Genomic DNA, 22,428 nt, shown 5'->3' with positions numbered 1-22,428 from the left:
GGGGACCTCCACAAACTTGTTCCGCGCTGGCCGCTGAGCCTCCCGCGGGTGGGGAGGGACCGGAGCGCCTCAGGCGGTTCAAAACGCCCGGGAGCTCCGCGCCGCTGGAAGGGGCTGTGGCACCTGCTCGGCGGTCCCGGAGAGCATCCGTGTCCCCCGCCCCCCCCGCCTCCTCGTCTGCTTCGTGGGTCTTGCGAGGCAGGTACGGGTATCGATACCTATCAGTTTCCCTGTATGTTGGGGGTGGCGGTGGTGTCTTTTCTCTGAAAGCTTCCCTCTCCCTTCCTAAATCATCGTAAAAAAAACCTCTGGTACAGCTTTCACTGCTGACTTATGTTCGGGCATCTTTTTTAAAAGCTGGATTCCATGAGCTCGTTTATCTTTGCTGTATAATGGAAATAATGATCGATAAAATGAGTTCTTCTTTTACGGGAATATGAGCTTAGGTACCTTTCAGCATCCACCCATTGTCGGAGATTGGCTGTCACTTGAAGTGCTTTTGATGCTGACTACCTGGAGCAATAGTTAGCAAGACTCTTAACTTACATTGGCATAAGTGTGATCCTTGAAATTGCTTTCAATTTTTATTTTTCATCCATACATTCTTAGAGCAATCTGTGCTGGGTTATACCTGTTGCTCTCTTCTTACTGGCCTTTCAGCTTGATGGGTTGCTTCATTAATTGTGTGTTATCCTTGCACAGCAGCCATGCTAATATCCTCTGTACTGTTCCAGTTATAGTATCTGTGCTGCCAAAGTGCTGACATGTGAAAGGGAGTTTGCTGAGGAAAAGATGGTACTCTGTGCCTTCTCATTGGGCACCCAGTGTCCTGACAGATTCATGCAAATCTTTGGAGACCTGGAGCAGCAGTGATTGTTGTGCTGTCAGCTGGAGTAGGTATAAACTTCAGGGTCGTTGGTTCAGAGATTGTAGACAGATGTATTACTATGGTTGAACTAAAAAGTTTCTTTTAAAAGCCCTATTGTTTCCTTTGATTATACAGAAACCTTGGATTCCTCTAATGCTGCTATCAAGATACCTCCATATCAGCTAAGGTAAGAGAATTTAATGTTGAATCTTGTGGAGCTGTGAGTATTTGTAAAATGGAAGTAAAAATTTGAGTGAAAAGTGAGGTAGACAGGAGGGGGCTGAATCTATGTGGTTTCTTCAGTTTGTAGATATGTATATCTAGGCTGGTAGCAGTGGATAATTTGCTGATGAGCCCTTGGCCTCTAGCCATGAATGAAATGTAAGGAAACATGTTAAAATGGGCATGAGTATGTATAAAGATTACACTTGGTTAGAAAGGAAGCCTGTCTTATGGTCTAAAGAGCTTTCCTTCTAAATTATAGCCTTCAATATAAGTGGTTCTCAGTCTTCTCAGTATGTTTGTTTTCTTTTAAATCTAGATGAGTTTTTGTTTACTGAAAGCAAATATTCTAGAAACTGAAAAGTTATATCATCATATAGCTATGACGCTGGGTTGGAAATAAAATAATACAGTTTCTATGCCTATTTCTTCCTTTAGCCTGCTAGATTATCTTGAGTAAGCCTTCTCTTGCCTCCCTTTGTACATCCATAAAATGGGGGACATGGCACTGCCTGCATTTGTAGAGCTATTTAAGATCTCATTTTGGAAATTCTGATTGCTGTGGAGAAAGTAAATAGGCAAAATTGTTCACTGTCCTGTCTGACAGAACCCTGAGGAAGTGTCAAAGAAACTAGCAAGGGCCCTGTTCAAAACAGGACACTTTCACACAGCTTATAGTTAAGACGCTAAATGCTTAGGCTTGCCTTATTAGAGAATGTGATGGATGCTAAAAGTTTGCATGGAAAAAATCCATGGAAGGAATTGATTGAAGTCTATCAGATGCAAACGTACCCTTTCTTATTCAGAAGTATTCTAGTCAGAGATGATTGAGTTTATAAGAAAGTATGCAGGAGTGTTGCTATAAATTTAGCCTGTCCTGTAGTCCTCCTAGATGTCTGCTGTTAGCTACTGACAGAGGTGACACTTTTTACCACAATATTACTCTCCTGGGAATGTTTTTATCACCTCACTACGCCCCACTGCTCCTTTTGGATATGCTTGGTGCAGCTTTGTGCAAGGAAAATTCGGGGATTGAAGAGCTAGTTATTCCAGAGCAGTCACCAAATAGGGAAGGAATAAGAGCAGTTCTGTTGCAGCTCTAAAATCCTGTCAGCTGTATTCCGCAAGGGGCCTCAGGTCAATGGGGAATGGATGTAGCACAGGTCTGACATGGCCAGTGCCAGACACATGCATTTCCAAAATAGGTTGGGCAGCTGAGAACAGCTGGATGAGTAATTCCCAGTAGCTCTGTTAGAATTAGATTATGTTTACTTGGCACAGTGGTTGGAGAAAATTTGGCTCTTTATCTTCCCATTTATCACCCTTCATCTTTAATACAGTGTATGGTTTCTCTCTGTTTTTAAGTACTATTCTCATTCCCTATGAATTTCTTCCTTTTTTACTTGTCTACTGCCTCTTTATAGTTATGCCTACCTTTTTCTCTTCCTCCAGTGTTCTTAATGTTGTATTTGTTTAGTTGGTTTTTTTTTCCCCCTACTGTAAATCCTAATCTTTTAAAATAAAGCTAATACCTTCACAGGCGTAGCTATGATGAAGTAAGCTCGTAATGTTAGACTTGTCAGTAACAATGCACTCAGTATTACTGGCTGTTTTACAAAATGAAGGGTGTGCTAGAGAATTTGAATAGAAGCTTTGGTTTTGGAGTCTGTGGTATGGTTCTGCCACACAACCTCAGCCAGTGTGGGAGATGTTGCTGTCACCAGTACTCTGAACTTACTCTTCATTCTCTTCTAACAAACTGTTGCCAGACTCCAGATCAGTGCACTGGGCCACATCCTGCGTTGGCGTTTGCCTGCATGATGTGCAAATTAGGTAAAAGTTCATCTTTGCTTGGCATTTGTTAAAGAACTGCACTGTGACGGATTGATGCCTAACATTGTAAAAGAATAGCTTTGAAAATAGAGCAATGGCAATGACCAGAAATACAGCCAAGATAGGTGCAGGATGGAGAATCCTGACCATGTCCCTTTTCCCTTTCCTGCTTTCATCTTGATCAGGTGCAGATTGCATCATCCACTGTAACACAAATCAGGCCCTGGCTGCTCATCCGTTTTGAATCTGCCATTCACCATTTCTGTTGTAATATTTTTGGGTGTAGTAGCAGAGCTTGGGGATATGGTCTGGAATATTCCGTGATACTAGAGTTATGTATCATCTTTCCACCAAGTGACCCTAGTCCACGACTTGGATCTGAGATCCATAGTGGTAACATACCAGAAGTGTTAAAGGCAGTGTGACAAATAGTCAAGGAGAAAAATACATATTTGTGAGTGAGGTCTCTTCCAAGAGCAGCAGCTGAATGTGTATTTAGAGTACTGCATGGCAGGGAAAATGTTCCATCTTGTTTAGTAGGAAAGTTTGGTGTGTCCTTAGAATATGCTGAATACAAGGAAAGTATATCAGCACTTCAGTATATTTGGGGAAGTTAATGATCTAGGGCACATCTATACTGCATAAGTATGGGGGACAGAAATTCATGATCTGCCATGTCCAGCTGAGATAGATACTGGCTTGGTTTCAGAAATAGAAACAATATTGATTGTGGTACTTACTAGATTCGCTATTCTCCACAAAGCAGCATCTGGCTCCCGCTAGCAAGTTGTGCTGATGTTACTGCTGTTTAGCAGGATGGCCATGCCCTTACTTATTTCCTTCTTTTCCTTCTGGAACTGAAGAATGAAGTCTGGTCATGAGAAGGAGAAGGTGTAAACCTCATACTCCCTTTTTTCTCCCTTAAAAAGTAAAAGCCGTTTGCTGATTTTGAAACCACAGTTCTAGATAAATAGAGGTTCTTCATAATGTCGGGGGTGGGGGGTGTTAAGACCGTGATCCTAGTGTGAGAATGGGGAGGACAAGTTATCTCTTTGCATTTCCTCAGACTATGACTAGTTGAGTTCAGGGGTTTTCACATGTGTTATATCAGATATGTACTTATCCCCACCATACTGTTGGGGTAGATCACTTCTATGTCCTGCCTTGCTCCTTACTTACATATAGCTTCCCCTCTTGTGTTGGGCTTCTGTGCCACATGATAGCTCCCTGAAGTCCGTGCAATTAGTTAGGGGGTTCAGCTGTAGCATTTATATGGGAGCTGTTTCCAGCACTTCTCTGGCAACCTCTTGGATAGCACAAGCCTGGTAGCTTTGGGAGCACCTGGGGTGCTTTTGCCCCAAGGGAGTGCAGTGACTGGACATTCAGCCTGGAATGTCATTCTTTAATTAGTTTGATAGAGATCTGTTGGGTATATCTTCAGGGAGCTAAATGAGACTTATTTTGCTGTTCAGTGTCCTTTGATGTTAATGTGACTTAGGAATCCAAATCCCAGTTAATGACCTTGCATATTAATTCTAGTGAGGGACATTATTTAAATGTCTCGCTTCCTAAAGAAATACAAATCTCCAGCAAATACGGACTTCCCATAGAACCCTGTCAGCTCTGCCATGAGCTAGGAATATGTGTGTGCTTTTTCAGTGCTTTAACTTGTGATCAGACTATTCAGCAAGGGTATGAAATAGTAAAGAAGATTAAAGTGGATGGGGATGGAAATGACCTTAAGTCAGTTCAATACTTTGCCATAGACGTCCTGTGAATTCTTGAGAAGGGAGAGTCACATAACCCATTGGTAACTGGTCCATTGTTGCCTGCCTGCTATGATGTTTGTCTCTGATGAACAGGTGTTGTGAAGATTAAGTGCTTGAGGAGGCTGGATGGATGACTTATAAATAATGAATTAGATAAAAGGAATTGATGTGCTGGTGTTTTAATTGGTGAATTGATCACACAGAAAATAGCTTAAGAGAGCTTAATGTTGTCTGCCAGCCAACAATTGTTTGCTACCAAGCTGGGCCACATTCACTCCAGTATTTTCAAGATGACAAATTCTGCCCTGAGTCCAACCACCTACACTGAGCAAGTTTCTCTTGGCTAACGCCTGGCCAGTTTCTCCACTGTGACTTTAGAGGCTGAAATATGATCCATAATAGGTAACTGAACAGACACAAGAAAATGAGCCTTGAAAGAGAATGTTTGATCAGAGCAGTTTAATACTCATGAGGATTATATACATACCAGAGAATAAAATAAGAGGCTAGACAGCACTTGCCAGTCACATAGTGCTTTGAAAAAACTTGGTTATACTAGAGTTTCTTGGAAAGCTTTCTGCAATTAAGTCATGCCTTACAGGCTGTGTAAAACTTAGTAGCTTTCTATCAGCATGGACTTGGTGCTGTAAAGAGGAGGTTGGTTGGGACTTTTGAGGGTGGCTGTGGCTTGGTGGGTAGTTTAGCTGTTGTGTTTTAATGTTTCTGCCCTTGATGGAACCTGGAATTTTATACACAGAATTTCTTACTGTGTCCCTGCCATTCTTTATTAGGATTCTTTTTTTATTATCCTAAAGAGACTTTCTCATAGTTATAAGACATTTCCTGTAATTTCCAGGTCTTTCTACTGTTCCGTCACTACTTTTTTTCTGACCAGAACAATGGCAAAATATCTTTTTTCCCTTTTGTCAGAGTAGCAGAAGCATCACTGCAGGCTTGAGTTTGGGTTGTTCTGTGGAGCTCGTGGGGCTGTTGTCTGTTTACTCTCAGAGAAATGTGGCTGGGTGCAGAAGATGCGTAGGCAAGACTCTCGATAGTATAAATTGCTGTTCATGACAGCTTAAAGTTTCCCCTGTGGACTTTAAGGTAATGGCCATGAGACATGTTGATGAGTGAAGCATTCTGGCATAGTAACTGATGCAATTTACATTCCTTCTTCAAAGAAGAACAGAAAGGCTTTCCAAATGCTTTCTTATCTCTTCAGCATATCTCTACGCTGCACATCTCTGTACCTAAAAGTTGCAGAAAGTAATTGAAATCAAATGGAGGTACAGGCTCAAGCCTTCAAGGCACCAATTCTAGGTGCCTAATTGGAGAAATACGGGTTGTGGCTTTCAGAGGTGCTAAGCATTTCCAAGTCCTGTTTGTGTTGGTGGCAGCTCTTACGTTCATTATTGCAAAAGCATGCATCCCTCTGGTATTTCACATTGGTTTTCAAAAACAGCCAGTATTTCTGGGGATTAGAGCTGGAAAGTCAGAAGTCAGTGGTGAGCAGGGTCCTCTGCAATACCAGCTTATGTCCATTTCTGTCTCCCCTGCTTGTGTCCCAGTGCTGTTCATCTTGGTGCTCCTTTTTGAGGGCAATTTGTGAACTTCGTGAACCCAGTGCAATGAAGAGCAGTCAGGAACAGAAATAAGCCTTAAACTTAGATGAACTCTGAAATATCTGTCCTCCTTGCATTTTTTTTCCTACAATCGTGAGAATTTGGGGATGAAATTGGTAGTTCTACTCTGCCATTAATTTTTGTATCTCTAGCTTTGCATCTGACATACTTCTTGAGAAGCAGATGCAGCTTACAAACTCTTAAATAAACCAACATGCTCACGCATTTTAGCTTGCATGCTCAACAAATAATAAAAGCAGTAAGTATGGCGTGATCATCACCAAACATCCAATGCCATGGAGACTTCCAATCCACTTAGCTTTGCAGATAATTCATCCACTTAAATAATCTTGAGGCTTGGGATGCATTTTGGCTTCTGATATAGATACCTATCTATCTATCTATATCAGATGCCCTGATCAGAAGAAAGGAGAAGGGAGGGAGGAATGACTGTCTCTGAGGGGTTTTGGGCGATGTTTTTAGCATAGCTCTGTCTATTTTACTATTTTTTTATTATTATTTTTTATTTTTTTATTTTTAAAACCCTTTGCTTCCTGCTTTTGCTGCCACAGCCACCTGGCATTAAGTGCTCCTGTGCCTTCCTTCTGAACCTGACTGCTGGTGATGTGACTCATGCTGCTCAACCATTACACAGTTGCTATCTGGCATTCAGCAAGTGGATGACGAGTTCCCTGGTAGGCATCTGGCCAAGAAGAGATTCTGGTGGCAGTGTGGACTGCTGAGCTATATCTTATGTGTTGGACCCAGCCTGTAAACTGGCAGGCTTTTGGGGGCATTTATGTAGCCCGTTTGGTGTTTCAAATGGTGTGTATGCTCTGGTCTTGATTTAAAATGCTGTATTCCTAGTTCTAATGTTGCAGGATGGGTGAGGAGATCCGTGTTTAGAAAGACAGCATGTCACTGTCTGGTATTTGGATCAATCTGCATGTTTAATCTGGGATATGTAACTGGCCCTATTTCTTGTCTGATGGGCAAGTATTTTTATCTCAGCAGAACTCTGTATCTGTTTTGGGACCCCAAAAGATAGCAGTGTTGGAGAGAAAAGGGGTGTGTAAGGTCAGTTGCCACCATGCGTGTCTGAACTCTTGCTGTCAAGACAAGATGCCAAAAGTGTTGGAAGGCCTCTAGATCTAGGAGTCCCTAAAAACCTGTCAGACGGGGTTTTGGCTCTTGAAGGTTTGGCTCAAAGAAGGCTTGGTATTGTCATGAGAAAAGGTGTATGGTTTGTTTGTTTGTTTTTTAAAGGGCAGTGCTTGCTGTTTCTGAAACTAACCTTCTGCCCTCCCTGACATTCTTCGTAATAGTGAACCTTAATATTCACCACTGCTTTGGGTCTTTGTTCCCAAAGACCAGATTCCTCTGAAAGTCCTTTCTAGATTTGTGACAAAAGCCCACGGTGTACTGGTTTTGGCTAGGCTAGAGTTGATTTTCTTCATAGGGGCTGGTAGGGTTGGAGGATGGAGCAGCTAGGTGGGGCTGAGCTGCCTATTGGGGTTAACCTCCAACATACAGTTACTGTGGGATGTATGTAATTCATTCAGTACAGGAATAGCACCAATAAAAGATGAGAGCAGCCACAGTTTTGAAGTGTTTTTCTAATTTCTAACAACAAATGCAACTGAAATACTGCCCTAAGGGTCTAAGGATGATAATAGGATAGCAGTGTGTGTGTTTTAAACATCTGATTGCTTTTTAGTGCTTGCAAAGGAGAAGAAAGTGAGAACATTGGGAGGCTGTTGATAATTGCCTTAGAGAATGAAATATGGTTGAGCGGGGAAACCAGGGGATGGAAGAAGAGAAGTGGCACTGGCAAACTGAGAGGATGGTTTTCCTGCTAAATGAGGCCTGACTCTGCTGTGGTCTTTGCGCAATGCTGCACAAATCATGACTTTTCTCTGTTTTGAAATTAAGGGGTGAGTGGGAATAAAAAGAGTATTTTCTCACAGTTCTTTTACTTGCACTCCATGAAAAGTAACAAAGCTGTGGGAAATACACTACCTTTCATTTCCTCGAATGTTTGTTTGCTTAAGAAATTGAATATGCTAAGGTGCAGTGAGTATAAAATTACATAATGCATTGCAAATGTGGGGATATTTTAAACAACCATCCCCTAGGTCTGTCAAGATTTAGCATTACACTGCTGTGAAAGTTGAATGGAATTGCAGATTGCAGCATTAAACTTCAAAATATAACTAGTAATGACCAGAAATATACCTCATCCTCCCATTTCTTCATCAAACTGTTCTGTAACTAACTCTAGGCCATCCAGCTGTAATGGAGAAAGTAAAGTAATTTGCAAGATGTCTACGCTCTAGTACCTCTGTGTCTCTCTTACGTACCCCCAATCCTACCCCATCCCAGCACGGTAAAACTTCTCTTGATGGAAGTTTTAATTCTCCTAAGATGCTTTATTTGTTGTTTCCAGGGTACTGAAATTTCGAAACAAAAATGTTTTCACTGAAAAAATCCTCAGCTTCTCTTCTCGACTTACCAAATGTAGGGAAGAGAGGTTTCATGGAGTAGCTCAATAAGCTTTCCAAATTGTAGGCTGAGCGAGTCCAGAATGTGCTCTACCTCAGGCCAGGAGGTGTACACTAAGGATGGATACTTTGCTCCTCACCTCATCTTCATGCTGTGCTTCAAATGATAATCATAGAATCATAGAATGTTTAGGGTTGGAAGGGACCACTAGTGGTCATCTAGTCCATCCCCCCTGCAGTCAGCAGGGACACTGCTAACTAGATCAGATTGCTCAGAGCCCCATCCAACCTGGCCTTGAATGTTCCCAGGGATGGGGCCTCCACTACCTCTCTGGGCAACCTGTTCCAGTGTTTTACCACCCTCATTGTAAAAAATTTCTTCCTTACCTCTAGCCTGAACCTACCCTGTTCTAGTTTAAAACCATTTCCCCTTGTCCTAACACAGCTGGCCCTACTAAAAAGACGTTCCCCATCTTTCCTATAGGCCCCCTTTAGGTACTGGAAGGCCGCAATCAGGTCTCCCCGTAGCCTCCTTTTCTCCAGACTGAACAAGCCCAACTCTCTCAGCCTGTCCTCATAGGAGAGGTGCTCCAGCCCTCGGATCATTTTTGTAGCCCTCCTCTGGACCCGTTCCAACAGTTCCATGTCCTTCTTGTGCTGAGGGCTCCAGAGCTGGACGCAGTACTCCAGGTGAGGTCTCACATGTCTAGCTTTTCATCCATCAGTACCCCCAAGTCCCTCTCGGCAGGGCTGCTCTCGATCCTTTCTTCCCCTAGCCTGTATTGATACTGGGGGTTACCCCAACCCAGGTGCAGGACCTTGCACTTGGCCTTGTTGAACCTCATGAGGTTCACACAGGCCCACCTCTCTAGCCTGTCCAGGTCTCTTTGGATGACATCCCTTCCTTCTGGTGTGTCAACCGCACCACTCAGCTTGGTATCATCCGCAAACTTGCTGAGGGTGCACTCGATCTCGCTGTCTAAGTCATTGATGAAGATGTTAAAGAGCACCGGTCCCAGTAATCAATAAAATCAGATTGCTTTATAATGAAGACCTTGTGAGGTCATCAAATTCCTTAAGAGCAGAGTTAGTAAGTGGCTGTCATACCTTGTGCACAAAGGCAAAAATCTACTGGGGTGGATGTTCTAGGGAGAGAGATGGTAATGTGTCACAGCTTTGGAGACTGCAAGCATCCTGATTATTATTTTGGCCTTGTCGACTTTAATACTGTGTAGAATCTGTTCCTCTCTTCTCAAGCAAAGGTACATTGTGTGCTTATGTTTTTTGTTTTGTTCTGTTTTGGTTTCATCTTGACAACAGTATCAGTCTCCTATCTAGGAACTTTGTGTTTGTGTTGAAATCAAGATGTTATTAGCGAGACTAGCAAAGAAGCGAATGACCTTAGGAGTGCTCTCCAGCTGAGTGACTGTACTGAGCTATTTAATTATGATTGTATGAATTCTGTGGTCTTGGCTGCATTAAGCTGGATGGAAGATTAAATTGTTCATGTTTGCCTTTCCCATGAGTAGAGCTATACTTCTGCTGTTATGGCAAGTCCATTTCTCCTGGAAAGTATGTAAATAACAAATATTAGAAATGTTACTGTGTCACTTTTTTAATACCAAGCAGTATTAAATTGCAATCTCGTTCAACGTTCCAGGTTGAAAAACTGTTAAAATTATAGCTAACAAACTGTATGAAGTTACATTTAGGCATTATTCCTCATTTCCTATTCCATAAGTGTCCTCTGATAAACAACTCATATTCTTCCCTAGGCAGGTTCATTTTAGCATTGGGTGAAGTGATTACTTTGTGTCTTGGTTTGAAAACCAAAAGGAGTCAAGGGAAGAGGGGAACACACAAAGCAAAGAGGGTGGAAAAAGGAAATACTGAGCTGGAGGGGCAATGCAGAGGGAAGTCCAAAAGAGAGATGATGTCAGCAGCTGAGGTGGGTGAGAATCAGATACAGGAAGAAAAGGAGAGTTAAACCTCAAGTCGTATGAAAAGAAGCCTTTCCATTGTAACTGGGTATAAGTGAGGAGTTTTGTACTCTGTGGGGAGAAGAAGAATGAGATCTTATTAAAAAAGAAGCTCTTAAGTGGTGAGGAAGAAAAATGGAAGTCTGAATCATAGAATAGTTTAGGTTGGAAGGGACCTTTAGTCCAACCCCCCTGCAGTGAGCAGGAACATCTTCAACTAGATCAGGTTCCTCAGAGCCCTGTCCAGCCTGACCAGGCTTTCAGACAGAAATTATAAAGTTACTAATAAAGGTGGAACCTCACCTGGTTATGTGAGAGGCAAATCTCTTGACATGGGAAACATGCAGACAGGTGTCTCTATGCTTGTGAGTAACTGGAGTGAAATCCTGGCCGTGCTGCGGCATGTCAGAATTTGTATCAACATAGTATGACAGCAGTCTCTCAACTTTTTTTTTTTTTTTTTTCAGTACCTGTAAACTTCAACAGCGACTTCATGTTCATTCTTGCATAGTGCTGTGACGCCAAAGTTGTTTAACAGCACATGATCATCTTGTAATGGTACAGCATCATGAAGATAATTTATTGTTGGGTTTTTTTTCTTGAAAAGGAGCGTTCTAACTGGAAGGCTTCAGATTTTGTCTTTTATCCTATTGCTCTAAGAGGTCTCTTAAGTACTATCTACAAACTTGTATTTGCATAGAGATACAGATTTTAGTGCTGCAGAGTTCTGTTGTAGTCATCTGGTCCGACTTCCTGCATTGCGGAGGCATGAGAACTTGCTGTATATTTGTATGCTGCTGTCTTTGTGATACTCTTTGTAAGAGGGACAGTCATATTTCTGCTGTAGATAAAATTAATCATTTCTCTAGAATATGAGCAAGGACTTAAAATCTCCTTTCTTCTTGAAGAGCTGTTGCTTGAAAAAGGATGTATTTATTCCCTGTTCTTTCTCCAGGTTTTAATTACTTCCATCATGAACCATAAAGTTGTTGATGGAGTCTTTATCAATGTTCTCTAAGCTAACACAGGAGGTGTTAGGGATGTTTCTACTTGTCCATGTGTTCATATATACACTGCTGGAATTTTTTTACGCAGATTAAATCATCCCCTTTTGTATAGGGACAATATTTGTTCCTGTTTAGTTTATTTAAGGGTAACACCTAGGAATACCTCCAGAATTTTGAAAATTCATCTTTGTCATTTATTTCCTCACAGTGGGCCAACGTTACTGCTTGAGTAAGTGAGGCTGATGGAGTTACATGCTGTGATACTTTGTCCATTTTAAGCAGCCAAGACTGAGCTCTTCTGAACTGTCAGTGTTACTCTGACTGAAAAATGTCAGACTCTGGCCATGACTGTTATGCTGCCTAACAAACAGCATATCAGAAAATGGCAACAGCCATGAATCAAATTCTTATCTGTTCTTTGACGGGGCTGTGAATTATGCTATGGAATGCAAATTAGATGCTGATAAGGCCCTGACGTTCTGAATTTTGCTTCTGCTATGTAATTTTCAGGGGAAGATAACGGAGAGATGTCTTATTTTTAATCTCTCTGTTTTTAATCCCATTTCTGAAAATTAATATGGTTATCACCATTTGCCTGAGGGGAAATAACTCTTACAGTGGTGACAAATACTTCATTTGTAATGCTCCCTTCCCTAAGTCTGTGTCATGTAGGTGAAGGTGGGCCATGAGACTGTGTTCCAGGCACTAGGAAGGAGTTAAGACTAGGCCATTTCCTATCTTCATTACGATTTTCATTATGAGAGTGAACTAAAGAGCCATTATTCTCCTCTCACTAAAGGCTTTTTCCACTACAACGAGGATAGAAAGATTTTTATGATCTCTTACTTACAATAGTAATCTGTCTTGCTCTGACCTTTTTGGCAGTCTGTTTTGACTGGCCTGTCATAGCATCCCTTGTGACAGACCTGCAGGATGAGCCATGGCAAACTAGAAAGGTCATTGTAACCCAGTGCGCTGAATATAAAGGCTATTTACGTTCTCATGACCCATTCTGCAGTTTATGAAGCTGACAGCCATGGAGTGGGGTAGCTCAGGAAGGACAACCTGTGCTCCTGGAGGTACTGGTCCTGGATTACGCACTTGGTTCTGTCTCTGACCTTTTTGCTTGATCCTGGGCAGGTCACTTGGGATTCAGACCAGATACCATGGAGGTCTAGTGACAAAACTCCAGGTAGCCTCAGTAGGAACAGGGCTGCGTCTTTGTCCTTGGCGCTCTGTGCTTACTCTGTTTTGCATGTAACAAGGTGCATGCTTACCAAATGCAGTTTTCTTTAGTGGAGTGCCCATTAGTGCAAATGGCTACTGGCTTCTGGTGACCTTAGAATATTTATTTTTATATAATTTTTTTTTAATTGGTCTTCTGGGTCAGGACAGGAGGGTGGTTGGCATTCTTTGTTTTGAAGGGAGGGGGCTGCCATCGCATTGTACTCATTTATTCAGTATTTATGTGTTATACCAGATTTTAATAGAAACACCGTGATTAGGAAAGCTGTTTCATGTCTCTGCAATTACTTTCTGTGCTGTAAAATCATTCTTCCAGACCCTTGTTCTGCAGTGACTCTCACCATATCCTTTGCACAGGTGACCTTAGACAACAGCAGCAGGTAAAGAGTGATTCCTGTCTTGTCTTCCACTGTCAGGGAAAGAACACTACGACCAGGATCTGTTATTGGTGCCTCTTTTCTTTTCTTTTTTTTTTTTTCTTTCCCTTCTTCTTTTTTTGGGGGTGCGTGTGTGTTTGTTTTTAAACTGAGCTGTCTTTTGAGAACGCTGCTGTGTGGGCTTATGCAACCTATGCAATTAGTGTGGATTTCATCATAGCACACCACTTATGTCTGAGGACATACTTCTTCACTACTATTCCTTCTTTACAGAATCTCAACTTCTTTCTTCCCTCTAGCTTCTGTTTTCATTGCTTTGTTTCATCTGTCAATGCCCAGGATACCTTATCCTGAAGCTTTTGGTAGCTTCCCCTCCTCCCAGTCAAAGGTGCTCCCTTGTTTTCATGTCCCCTCTGTATTGTACTTGACTCATCTCCTTCAGGGTTAAGTTGGTATTTGTGCCTAAAACTATATGTGTATATATGCCCACACCTGCATGCATCAGTATGCAAACTTATAAGTTCCAGTGTGAAACTAGTTTCTGTACAGTAACATAAATGGAAAACATTCTTAAATGCGTTTTGAAGTACATTGATGTGCACCAGCTTATTCTGAGAAATTCACATATGTGAAATGTCTTATCTGTGTAGCACTACAAAACCTGAATGAATCGTCACTTGACAGTACAAAGCTGCAGAGTGTGGAGTAAGCAATGAGATCCCATAGCATGGGACCACTCAAACCAGGATGGAATTATAAAAGGGCTGTAAGGTATAAGAGGAGACCTCAATCCCTTTCTTCATCGCACTCAGACCAAATTCTGGTCTGCATTATCTCTTATGCAGCCTTATTGAACCCAGTTCTTAAGTGATAGACCTTAGTAGGGACCGACAGTGTTAGTTTACATCATCCTCTCCCATTCTGTCTGAGGATTATCTGCCGTGTCCTTCTGTGTTCTTGTACTAGCAGATGATGCATTTAAATGGCAGGTCGAACTGAAGGGTGGAAGATGCTCAAGCTAATCAAACATTGTGAGGTATCTCTGCAGGTGTTTTATAGCTGTAGCATGGAAATGCTAAAGATTTAATTGACCGAGTGTGTAACAAGAACAGGAAATGACACAATGGCAATTCATTTTCTCCAAGAATACAGTGGGAACACAGGCTCCAGCAACCTTAATTAGGTTTTCAGTTAAACATTTTTAGCAAAGATGGGAAGTTCAGCTAATTGAATCTCTTCTAATTTCCATCCTCCTGTTTTGTCATTTTTTGCTCTTCATTTTGGGAGTTATCTCATGAAACAGCTCTCATTGTTCTCTGCTCATTGCAGTATGTGATGACAGATGGTAGGCAACATGCTGATGTGCAGGGTGGCTACACATAAGCCATAGGAGCTCCCACCTGTCTTCATTATAGTGAAACTGAACTGGATCCACTCCAGTGACTTATGACTGCCTTCCCTTTCCCCTCTCCTCCCAGTCTCCACCCACTTTAATGTGAGAATAAGTTTGTTGTGTATTAATAATGCCCCAAATGTCTATATGCTGTTGCGGTGAACTGTAGAAAGTCTAAAAGAAATGTGTTCTGCTCTGAAGAGGTGCAGGTCTAAATAATCATCAGTCTTCAGCATCCCTGCAGTTAGTACTATACACGATTGTGATTTTTTTTTTTCCCTTCTTTTTTTTTCTGTGTGTGTCTGGCTGATTGAATACCAGTTAAGACACAGGTACCTTGTTTTGGCACCTGTTGATCTACAATTTCAAATGTGAGTTCTCCCCCAGAGGATGATAGTGACAACTTTTAAAAGAGAGAGTATGTCGAAGTCACAATGTAAAAGTTAGCATTTAAAGGTGCTTTGTGGGTTAGAGGTGTATTGCTGTGGTGCTTCTAAACTAGAAAGCCCTATCACAATTTACCTCCATGCTACATGTGTTCTCAGGCCCAGGCAAAGCTGGCAGTAGATACATAGGCAGTAGCCAGCTCTATACTGGCTAGAGAATTACTGTCTGAACCCTGGAGTTTTGGCAGTTTCTGTAGATCTGGATGATACGACACTCTGAGGAAATACTTCCTGGATGTTCTGTAGTTCAAGCTGTTTTGGATGCTAAACTTGCAGGTTTTAAGAGCCCTAGTTAAATTGATTCCAAAAACTTTCAAGAAAGGAGCTTCTGAGAAATTGGGCTTTGTGCCTGCCTTTTTCTCAGAATATCCTAAACGAAGCAAATGGTTAGCTTTTAGTTAGAAACCTATTTTAAGATACACATGTAGTCTGCTTCACATTCTTTAGAAGTCTGTGTAACTGGTTTTTCTTTCAAAAAGCTTCTTGTGGTGTTATGCCAAATGACCTTTTACAAATTTCCGTAGCTGGGAAGAAGGTACAATGTGAAAAGACCTGCAGATTCTCAAGAGGTCTTTGCCAAGTACAGAAGCTTGCTAGATTGCTTAACTGGGCCATGCTTGTGACTCTCAAGTCTTTCATTCATCATTAAAGGAAGGGGTTGCATTTCAAAGGGCAAATAGCAGATTTGTGCCCCTTGGGGTAGCTTGTCATTTGTACTTTTTTGGGAAAGGTGGAGAGAAAGGAATACCAACTGAACGCACCCAAAATGGAGTCAACTTTTCAGAGTGGACATTCAGTCCCCTCTGCAAACAGGATTGACTGAAGGAGTTACAAGCTGGGTTCCCCAAAGCTGAGACAGCCAGTGTTTGGTAATCTCCATTGAAGTTTTTTAAAAAGCAAGTTCTGGCTGTAGACTACCAGTTTTGGAGGGAGGTTGGTAGGTTGTGGGCAGACTGTGGCAAAGCATGACTTTAGGTAGCTTTGACAATATGTCTGGAACTCCAGCAATCATTATTGCTCCAACCTAGGGCTTCTTCTTAGCTAGTTATGAAGGGAAGATTTGTGAGAGGAGCAGAGTATGCACTCCAGTTTATTGTATGTGTTTCATTTGTTTAAGAACTTGAACATTTAGAATTGTAGGAGAGTTAGTCAATACTTTGTGTACTTTTGGGCAAATAAACTATTTATCATTGGGTCAACTGAAACTAAGTGAATTCAGGTCAAAGGCAGCTCACAGGAACTAAAGAGGGAAAATGCTTTATTTTTGGTATTTTTAGAAATTAAACTTTGACTCTGCTTTGAAAAGACAAGTTTTTTGGGTGTGTGTTTGAATGCATTGGGACTTAAAAAAGAAGAATACTTCAAATGGAACAATTCAGGCCTTTTTTTTTTTTCCCCAACTGGGTAAGAGAAGACTTAGCTGGTTGTTTTCTGTTCCTTCTTACCTTGCACATGTTGTCTCCATGGGGAGGAAATTAATGTGATTCCAAAAGGCTCCTTGGGGTGCGGTGCAGACAGTTGGAGAACTAAGACTCTTAAGGGCCAGCACAGAATGGTTTGCCATAGACCAGTATGTCTATACAAATGCAAAAATAGACTCTGTATGTACAGATAAGTGCCTCTTATGATATGTGACCTAATGAAGTGTTGCAAATCTTCAGGGAGACTGCAGTTGGGCATGGGCTGAGTATCTCTGATCAGGAATGAGTTCCTGCCAACTAGCAGGATTTGCTTAAAGGGTTTGTGGGTACTAGGTGTTCCTCAGATGCTGCAGCCCTTCTCTGATAAGGAGTAATGAGTAAAGAGAGAAGTCACAGCTCCAGGCACTGCGTGGCTTGGTCACCTAATAAAAAAAAAAAAATCAGTATCTGAGCACCGAGTCAAAAGCATCTAAAATACTATCCCAATTTGTGATTTATTTTAATATTCAAAAACTAGTGTTATTCAGTAATCAGACTAGAGCTTAGTCATAGTTCTAGCACATGCTAATTCAGGTGTAAAACAAATTTGTTAGTGTACTTCTGCTTTTGTCTACACCACTTACAGTTGGAGGGAGCTAACATGACCAGGCACACTGTACTGTAGAGGAGGCCATAGACCAAAACCTGACTAATAGAAAGTGGGTTATGAAACCACTTTTCTAGCAACCTGAATATTAAACAGAAGGTGACTGATGTGTAACACTTATCACGCTGAGTTGAAGGACCACTAGTGATCTGTGAATCCCTTCTTTATAGTTTGCACATTCATGCATGCAAACAGAGGGCTAACAGTTGGGAAGTGTTTTGTGAAATTTCAATTAAAAGGCCGTTCTTAACAGTATGTGAAGAAATATGCTAGCTTTCTTTAGAGGGTAAAAGTTCTTCAGAGAGTTGTGAAATCCTCCTCGATTACTGTATGCAAGTGTTGTCTTACTGGAAGTGATACAGCCCTTCTGGAACGTTACTCCTTTGAAGACCAATGTTAAATCCATTGTTCACTTTCATTTTTTTTATTTTCCGCAGGGAGAAGTGTCTCCTTCCCCTCCAACTGGCTCTGGAATCGAAGAGCATGAAGCTGGCCCAACAGGCTCTAGCAGGGATGCAGGTATGGCTTTTAAAGTGGGGGTGTGATAGTAGGCAGTGGGTGTCAAGGAAACCTAGGCTTTTCTTTTGAAAACTACTACAGAAAAAGTGTCTATCCTTGGGTGGACCTAACAATAATGTTCATGTTTCTATAACAGTGTTCAGAAGTTAGGATGCAAGTAAAGGCTGGTGATTCTGTAGAAGCCAAAAATGTTCTGCAGATAAGTGGGAGTTCCCAGCTTTCAATGTTGGAATGGAGGTGTAGTCTTCCCTATGTGGCCCTGTGCTACTCTTAGTAAGCCTTGCCACTGCTAAATGTCTTAGAAACTAAACTGAGTCAAGTTTTTCTGTTTTCTTTGATTAGAAGAGAGGACTGCAGTGCTGCATTCTTTATGTGTGGGCACTTCCCAGGGTTTTTTGTACACTGAAAACAGTAGGAGTAACATCTGATTTGGAAATTCATGAAATTGCAAAAGAAAACAGCAGTGCATCACAAGCAACAAAAAGACTCTCTTGGGTTGGACGGTATAAAAACTAAAGCAGTTTACCTTTCTTTTAGTTGGACAAATGCGTATGTATCAGTAAATACTTATCACTAGGGGGATGCTAGTTACGGAAAAGACTGGTATGCTGCTGGGGCTTAAAATGCATGCCATCATTTTCCAAAAAGAAATTTCTCCCTCAAAGGGCAAGCATGAAGTTGGTTTGGGAGTATAAGGATGTAAATGGAACATTCAAATTCACTTAATATTCAGCATATGAGGTGTCAAGCATTTGATTAGAGAGTGGGGAAAGAGGTACTTTCTGAAGGGTTGCTGTAATTATTGGGCTATGCTAGAAGACACGTATCACCTTCTTGCAACTGGTCCCACTCTGAGATCCTGTGCCTTGTGCATCAGATATATGGCAGGGGGAAGGGGGGTTGCTTTTAAAGTGAAAGCAACAGTAGACTGGTGGGTCCTGAACATATGTCCACTCTTGTACCAGTGCAGGTACCAGAGCCTGTTAGGACAACGTTGTAGAGTGATGATCAACCAAGAATAGTGGAGGAATTATGAATGGCCCTCTGTCCACTGTAGTATAACTTCCTTGGGGACACTCAGTGAAGATAAATTTTATCTTTTTACTCTTCTAACTTGCTGCACATACACTTGAGTTCTGTAAGAACTGGAATTGCAAAGTAGTGGATTTGCAGCCTGATACCTTAAATGAAGCATGTTACCTTCTATCTAGAAGCCTAAAAAGGTAATCCAGGCAACAATACAGTCCTTAATCTGCATTTAAGATATGTGAAGTTTTATGAAGGACAAAAAAGCAAACCACACAACTGATGCTATGGAGATAGGTTAAAAAATAGGATAAAAGACCAAAATGAGATGAAGTACAACTTGAATTTACCAAAAGTAGGTCACAGGATCACAGAATGGTGGAGGGTGGTGGGGACCTCTGGAAATCACGTGGTCCAACCCTTCTGCTCAAGCAGGATCACCTACAGCAGGTTGCCCAGGACCATGTCCAGATAGCTTTTGAATATCTCCAGGGATGGAGACTCCACAACCTCACTGGGCAGCCTGTGCCAGTGCTCAGTCACCCTCACAGTAAAGTGTTTCCTGATGTTCAGAGGGAACCTCCTCTGTTCCAGTTTGTGCCCATTGCCTCTGGTTCTGTCACTGGGCACCACTGAAAAGAGCCTGGCTCTGTTCTCTTTGCACCTTCCCTAAAGGTATTTATATACATTGATGAGATCCCCCCTGAGCCTTCTCTTCTCCAGGCTGAGAAGTCCCAGCTGTCTCAGCCTTTCCTCATAAGAGAGGTGCTCCAGTCCCTTCATCATCTTAGCAGCCCTTCTCTGCAGTCTATCCAGTAGCTCCGTATGTCCACACCAAACTAAACATTCTCCTTTATATAGAAAAACATATTTTCTTTCTAAATTGAGTTAAATCTCATCAGGCTGTACAGTGCTAGAACGCTTGATATACTGCTATGTGGGAAATTCTTTAAAGCATTGTGGGTTGACCCTGGCCAGCAGCTCAGCCCTACCTAGCTGCTTACTCACTCCCTCACAGTACGGGGGGGAGGATTGGAAGGGTAAAAGTGAGAAAACTTGTGGACTAAGACAAAGTTTATTAGGGAAGGCAAAGCTGCATGCTCCAGCAAAACAATATAAGGAACTCATTCACTACTTCCCATGGGTAGGCAGGTGTTCAGCCATCTCCAGGAAAGCAGGACTGCATCACGTGTAACAGTTACTTTGGAAGACAAATGGCTTAACTCTGAATGTCCCTATCCTCCTCACCTTCCTCCTTCTTTCCCCAGCTTTTATTGCTGAGCATGACATCATATGGTATGGGATATCCCTTTGGTGCATTGGGATCAGCTGTCCCAGCTGTGTGCGCCTGCCAACCTCTTGTGCATCCCTAGCCTACTTGCTGGGGGGGCCACTGTGAGAAACAGAAGGCCTTGATGCTCTGTAAACTCTGCTCAGTCAAAATGTGGGTGTGTTATCAACAGTGTTTTGGTCACAAATTCAAAACACAGCACCCTGTGAGCTGCTATGAAGAAAATTAACTCTCTCCCAGCCAAAACCAGTACAAGTGTAGAAAATAAGCGGGAATGTACCAGTGAAATGTGCTACAAAGTTGAAGCTGGGAAGGAGCATCAGTACAAAAATGTTGCGGAACATACGGAGTAAAACAAGCTGCTCAAAGTCTGCCCTGGGACAGAGCAAGGTTGTGTTCCTGTGAACTAAGACAAGGTAGTTTTTCTCTGTCATGGGAGCTTCTAAGAAGATTGGAGCTGGGAAGACTTGAGTGGGTACATCTATTGCAGGATGCCTGCCACTAATAAGAGCATCCATGAAGATGGTTATAGACTAAATGGAAGAGGCATTTCTAGTAGAACTCTGAGAAAATGGTGCCACTGGCCATGTTGGGAGATATTGGCTCGGATGATGGCTTTTTCCAGGCAAAGGAAATCTGAGCAGTCTAAAATGTTCAGTCAGTCTGTATTGAATGCACTGCTGTGAATGTTCGTGGTCCTCATGCCAGTCACTTGCTAACAGTACTCTTCCTCCTGAGGACTTGATTACATCCATTATTAATAAACTTCTGAATGACACAAAACACATCTTGTCAGTGATCAGAAGTGCCACCTCCACAGTGCTTGTGCTCTGTGCCCTATTGGAGTGATCAGGATGATCGGGGGCAGGGTATCTCTAGTGCTAGTTTGAGGCCAGGATTCTAGCCTGAGGGGAGGGCTGTTGTTGTTTTTTGGGTTTGGGGTGGGGTGCAAGGGTTCCACCCTCACCTCGCTTCTAAAACGTTGAGAGGTTTTGCTGAGGGCATTACTTGGAGTGGTTTGCAATCTCTCGTGTCAATTATTGATTTTGCTCTACTTTCGTATTTTATTTTATTGGATCAATTTGAAATTTGTACATAGAAAACCTAGCCACCGTAATACCGAACACTAATCGGTTTAGGTGTAGTAGTTTTGTCTCAACCTGTACATTGCCATTTTCTCTCTGCAGAAGCTACTGTCTGATGAGAGATTTGTATCTGTGGAAACGGACTCAGATGAGAAACAGTTGCTTAATCAGATGCTGAATGCTGTCAAAGTGACTCCTTCACTCAACGAGGACCTGCAGGTTGAAGTGATGAAGGTTAGTGTTTCACAAACGTCAGTGCTTACAACCGAGGCTGCATGACTGAATGCTGGGGTTAGCAAACAAATCAGCTATTGCCTTGGATATCTTCACCTTAAGACAGTATTTGATTATCTCCTTCCTGCTGGCAGATGGCAGTTGTTTTCATTTCTACTTGGTTTGTGTTTCCCTGGGTTAAACAGGAGATAGTTTATATTAAGGGTCAGTGCACTGGTGGTCCCAGTTGTAGCAAACTGAAACGGCACAATCAGTTCACTCCATGGAAGTTCACAGGTAAATGACTTGTAGATTTGGAAGTTTGTGTTTTGTATTGAGCTTTAGTGCTCATGAGGTAGGCTGTGCAGGTTTGTAATTTTGAATTGCCTGTGTGTGTAGGTGCTTTCTAGTTTGTTAGTTATATCTTCTCTTTGTAAAATGCTAATGATGGAGCATGATTTGTTTAGGCACCAAAATGTCCATGGACTATTGCATAAGGGAAATTATTGTTTTGTGTACTTGGAGAAAACTTCCATTTCTCGAAATGCTTTAGCATTCTCCTGTGTTTATTAGGAAGCTCAGCTGCTAGGAAGTACTGCCAAATTTCCTTGCCCTGTCATTGGTTTGGTTGCATGACTTGCCAGTACTGCCATAAAAAAAAGTGACCTCCGGTACCTGTATTAGTTGTGTGAAGCGATATGGTGGTGGATAGTACTCAGATGTTTGGGTGTAAACTGTGTGCTACAGGGTTTGTTGTGCTGATCCCTGGTTGAAACTGTTTTGGAACAAACCTGGTGGTCCTTTTTGCATGTTCAGTATACCTAGTACTGATTGACTGTCCCTTACATAGATTAGGTATTTTATTTCTTTCTTACATGTGACATCCTTGTTCTAAGGAATATGTGTTATCTTCTCTGAAATTGCTCTGTACTAGCTGTACTCTTTGCCACTGAAGATGACGCAGT

The 22,428-nt window shown here is 42.0% G+C and overlaps 1 protein-coding gene and 1 non-coding gene across 2 annotated transcripts in view; one reads left to right on the top strand and one right to left on the bottom strand.

The window, feature by feature from the left end:
- The window catches only part of ARFGEF3 (ARFGEF family member 3), a 112,120-nt gene that overhangs the window by 24,416 nt on the left and 65,276 nt on the right, over positions 1-22,428 (top strand). The window contains exons 5-6 of the mRNA XM_035899872.1: positions 17,767-17,848; positions 21,353-21,484. Of these exons, the coding sequence (XP_035755765.1) occupies positions 17,767-17,848; positions 21,353-21,484 (214 nt within the window). The remainder of the gene's footprint in view (positions 1-17,766; positions 17,849-21,352; positions 21,485-22,428) is intronic.
- On the bottom strand, positions 659-760 carry LOC118452840. Its single transcript, XR_004842700.1, has one exon. It is a non-coding gene; the product is annotated as a U6 spliceosomal RNA (small nuclear RNA).

The sequence above is a fragment of the Egretta garzetta genome, unplaced genomic scaffold (assembly GCF_000687185.1).
Source record: "Egretta garzetta isolate BGI_Z169 unplaced genomic scaffold, ASM68718v1 scaffold397, whole genome shotgun sequence".
Classification (NCBI taxonomy): Eukaryota; Metazoa; Chordata; class Aves; order Pelecaniformes; family Ardeidae; genus Egretta; species Egretta garzetta.
Note: the sequence above shows the minus strand (reverse complement) of the source record. Positions and strands in the feature narration are given on the sequence as shown.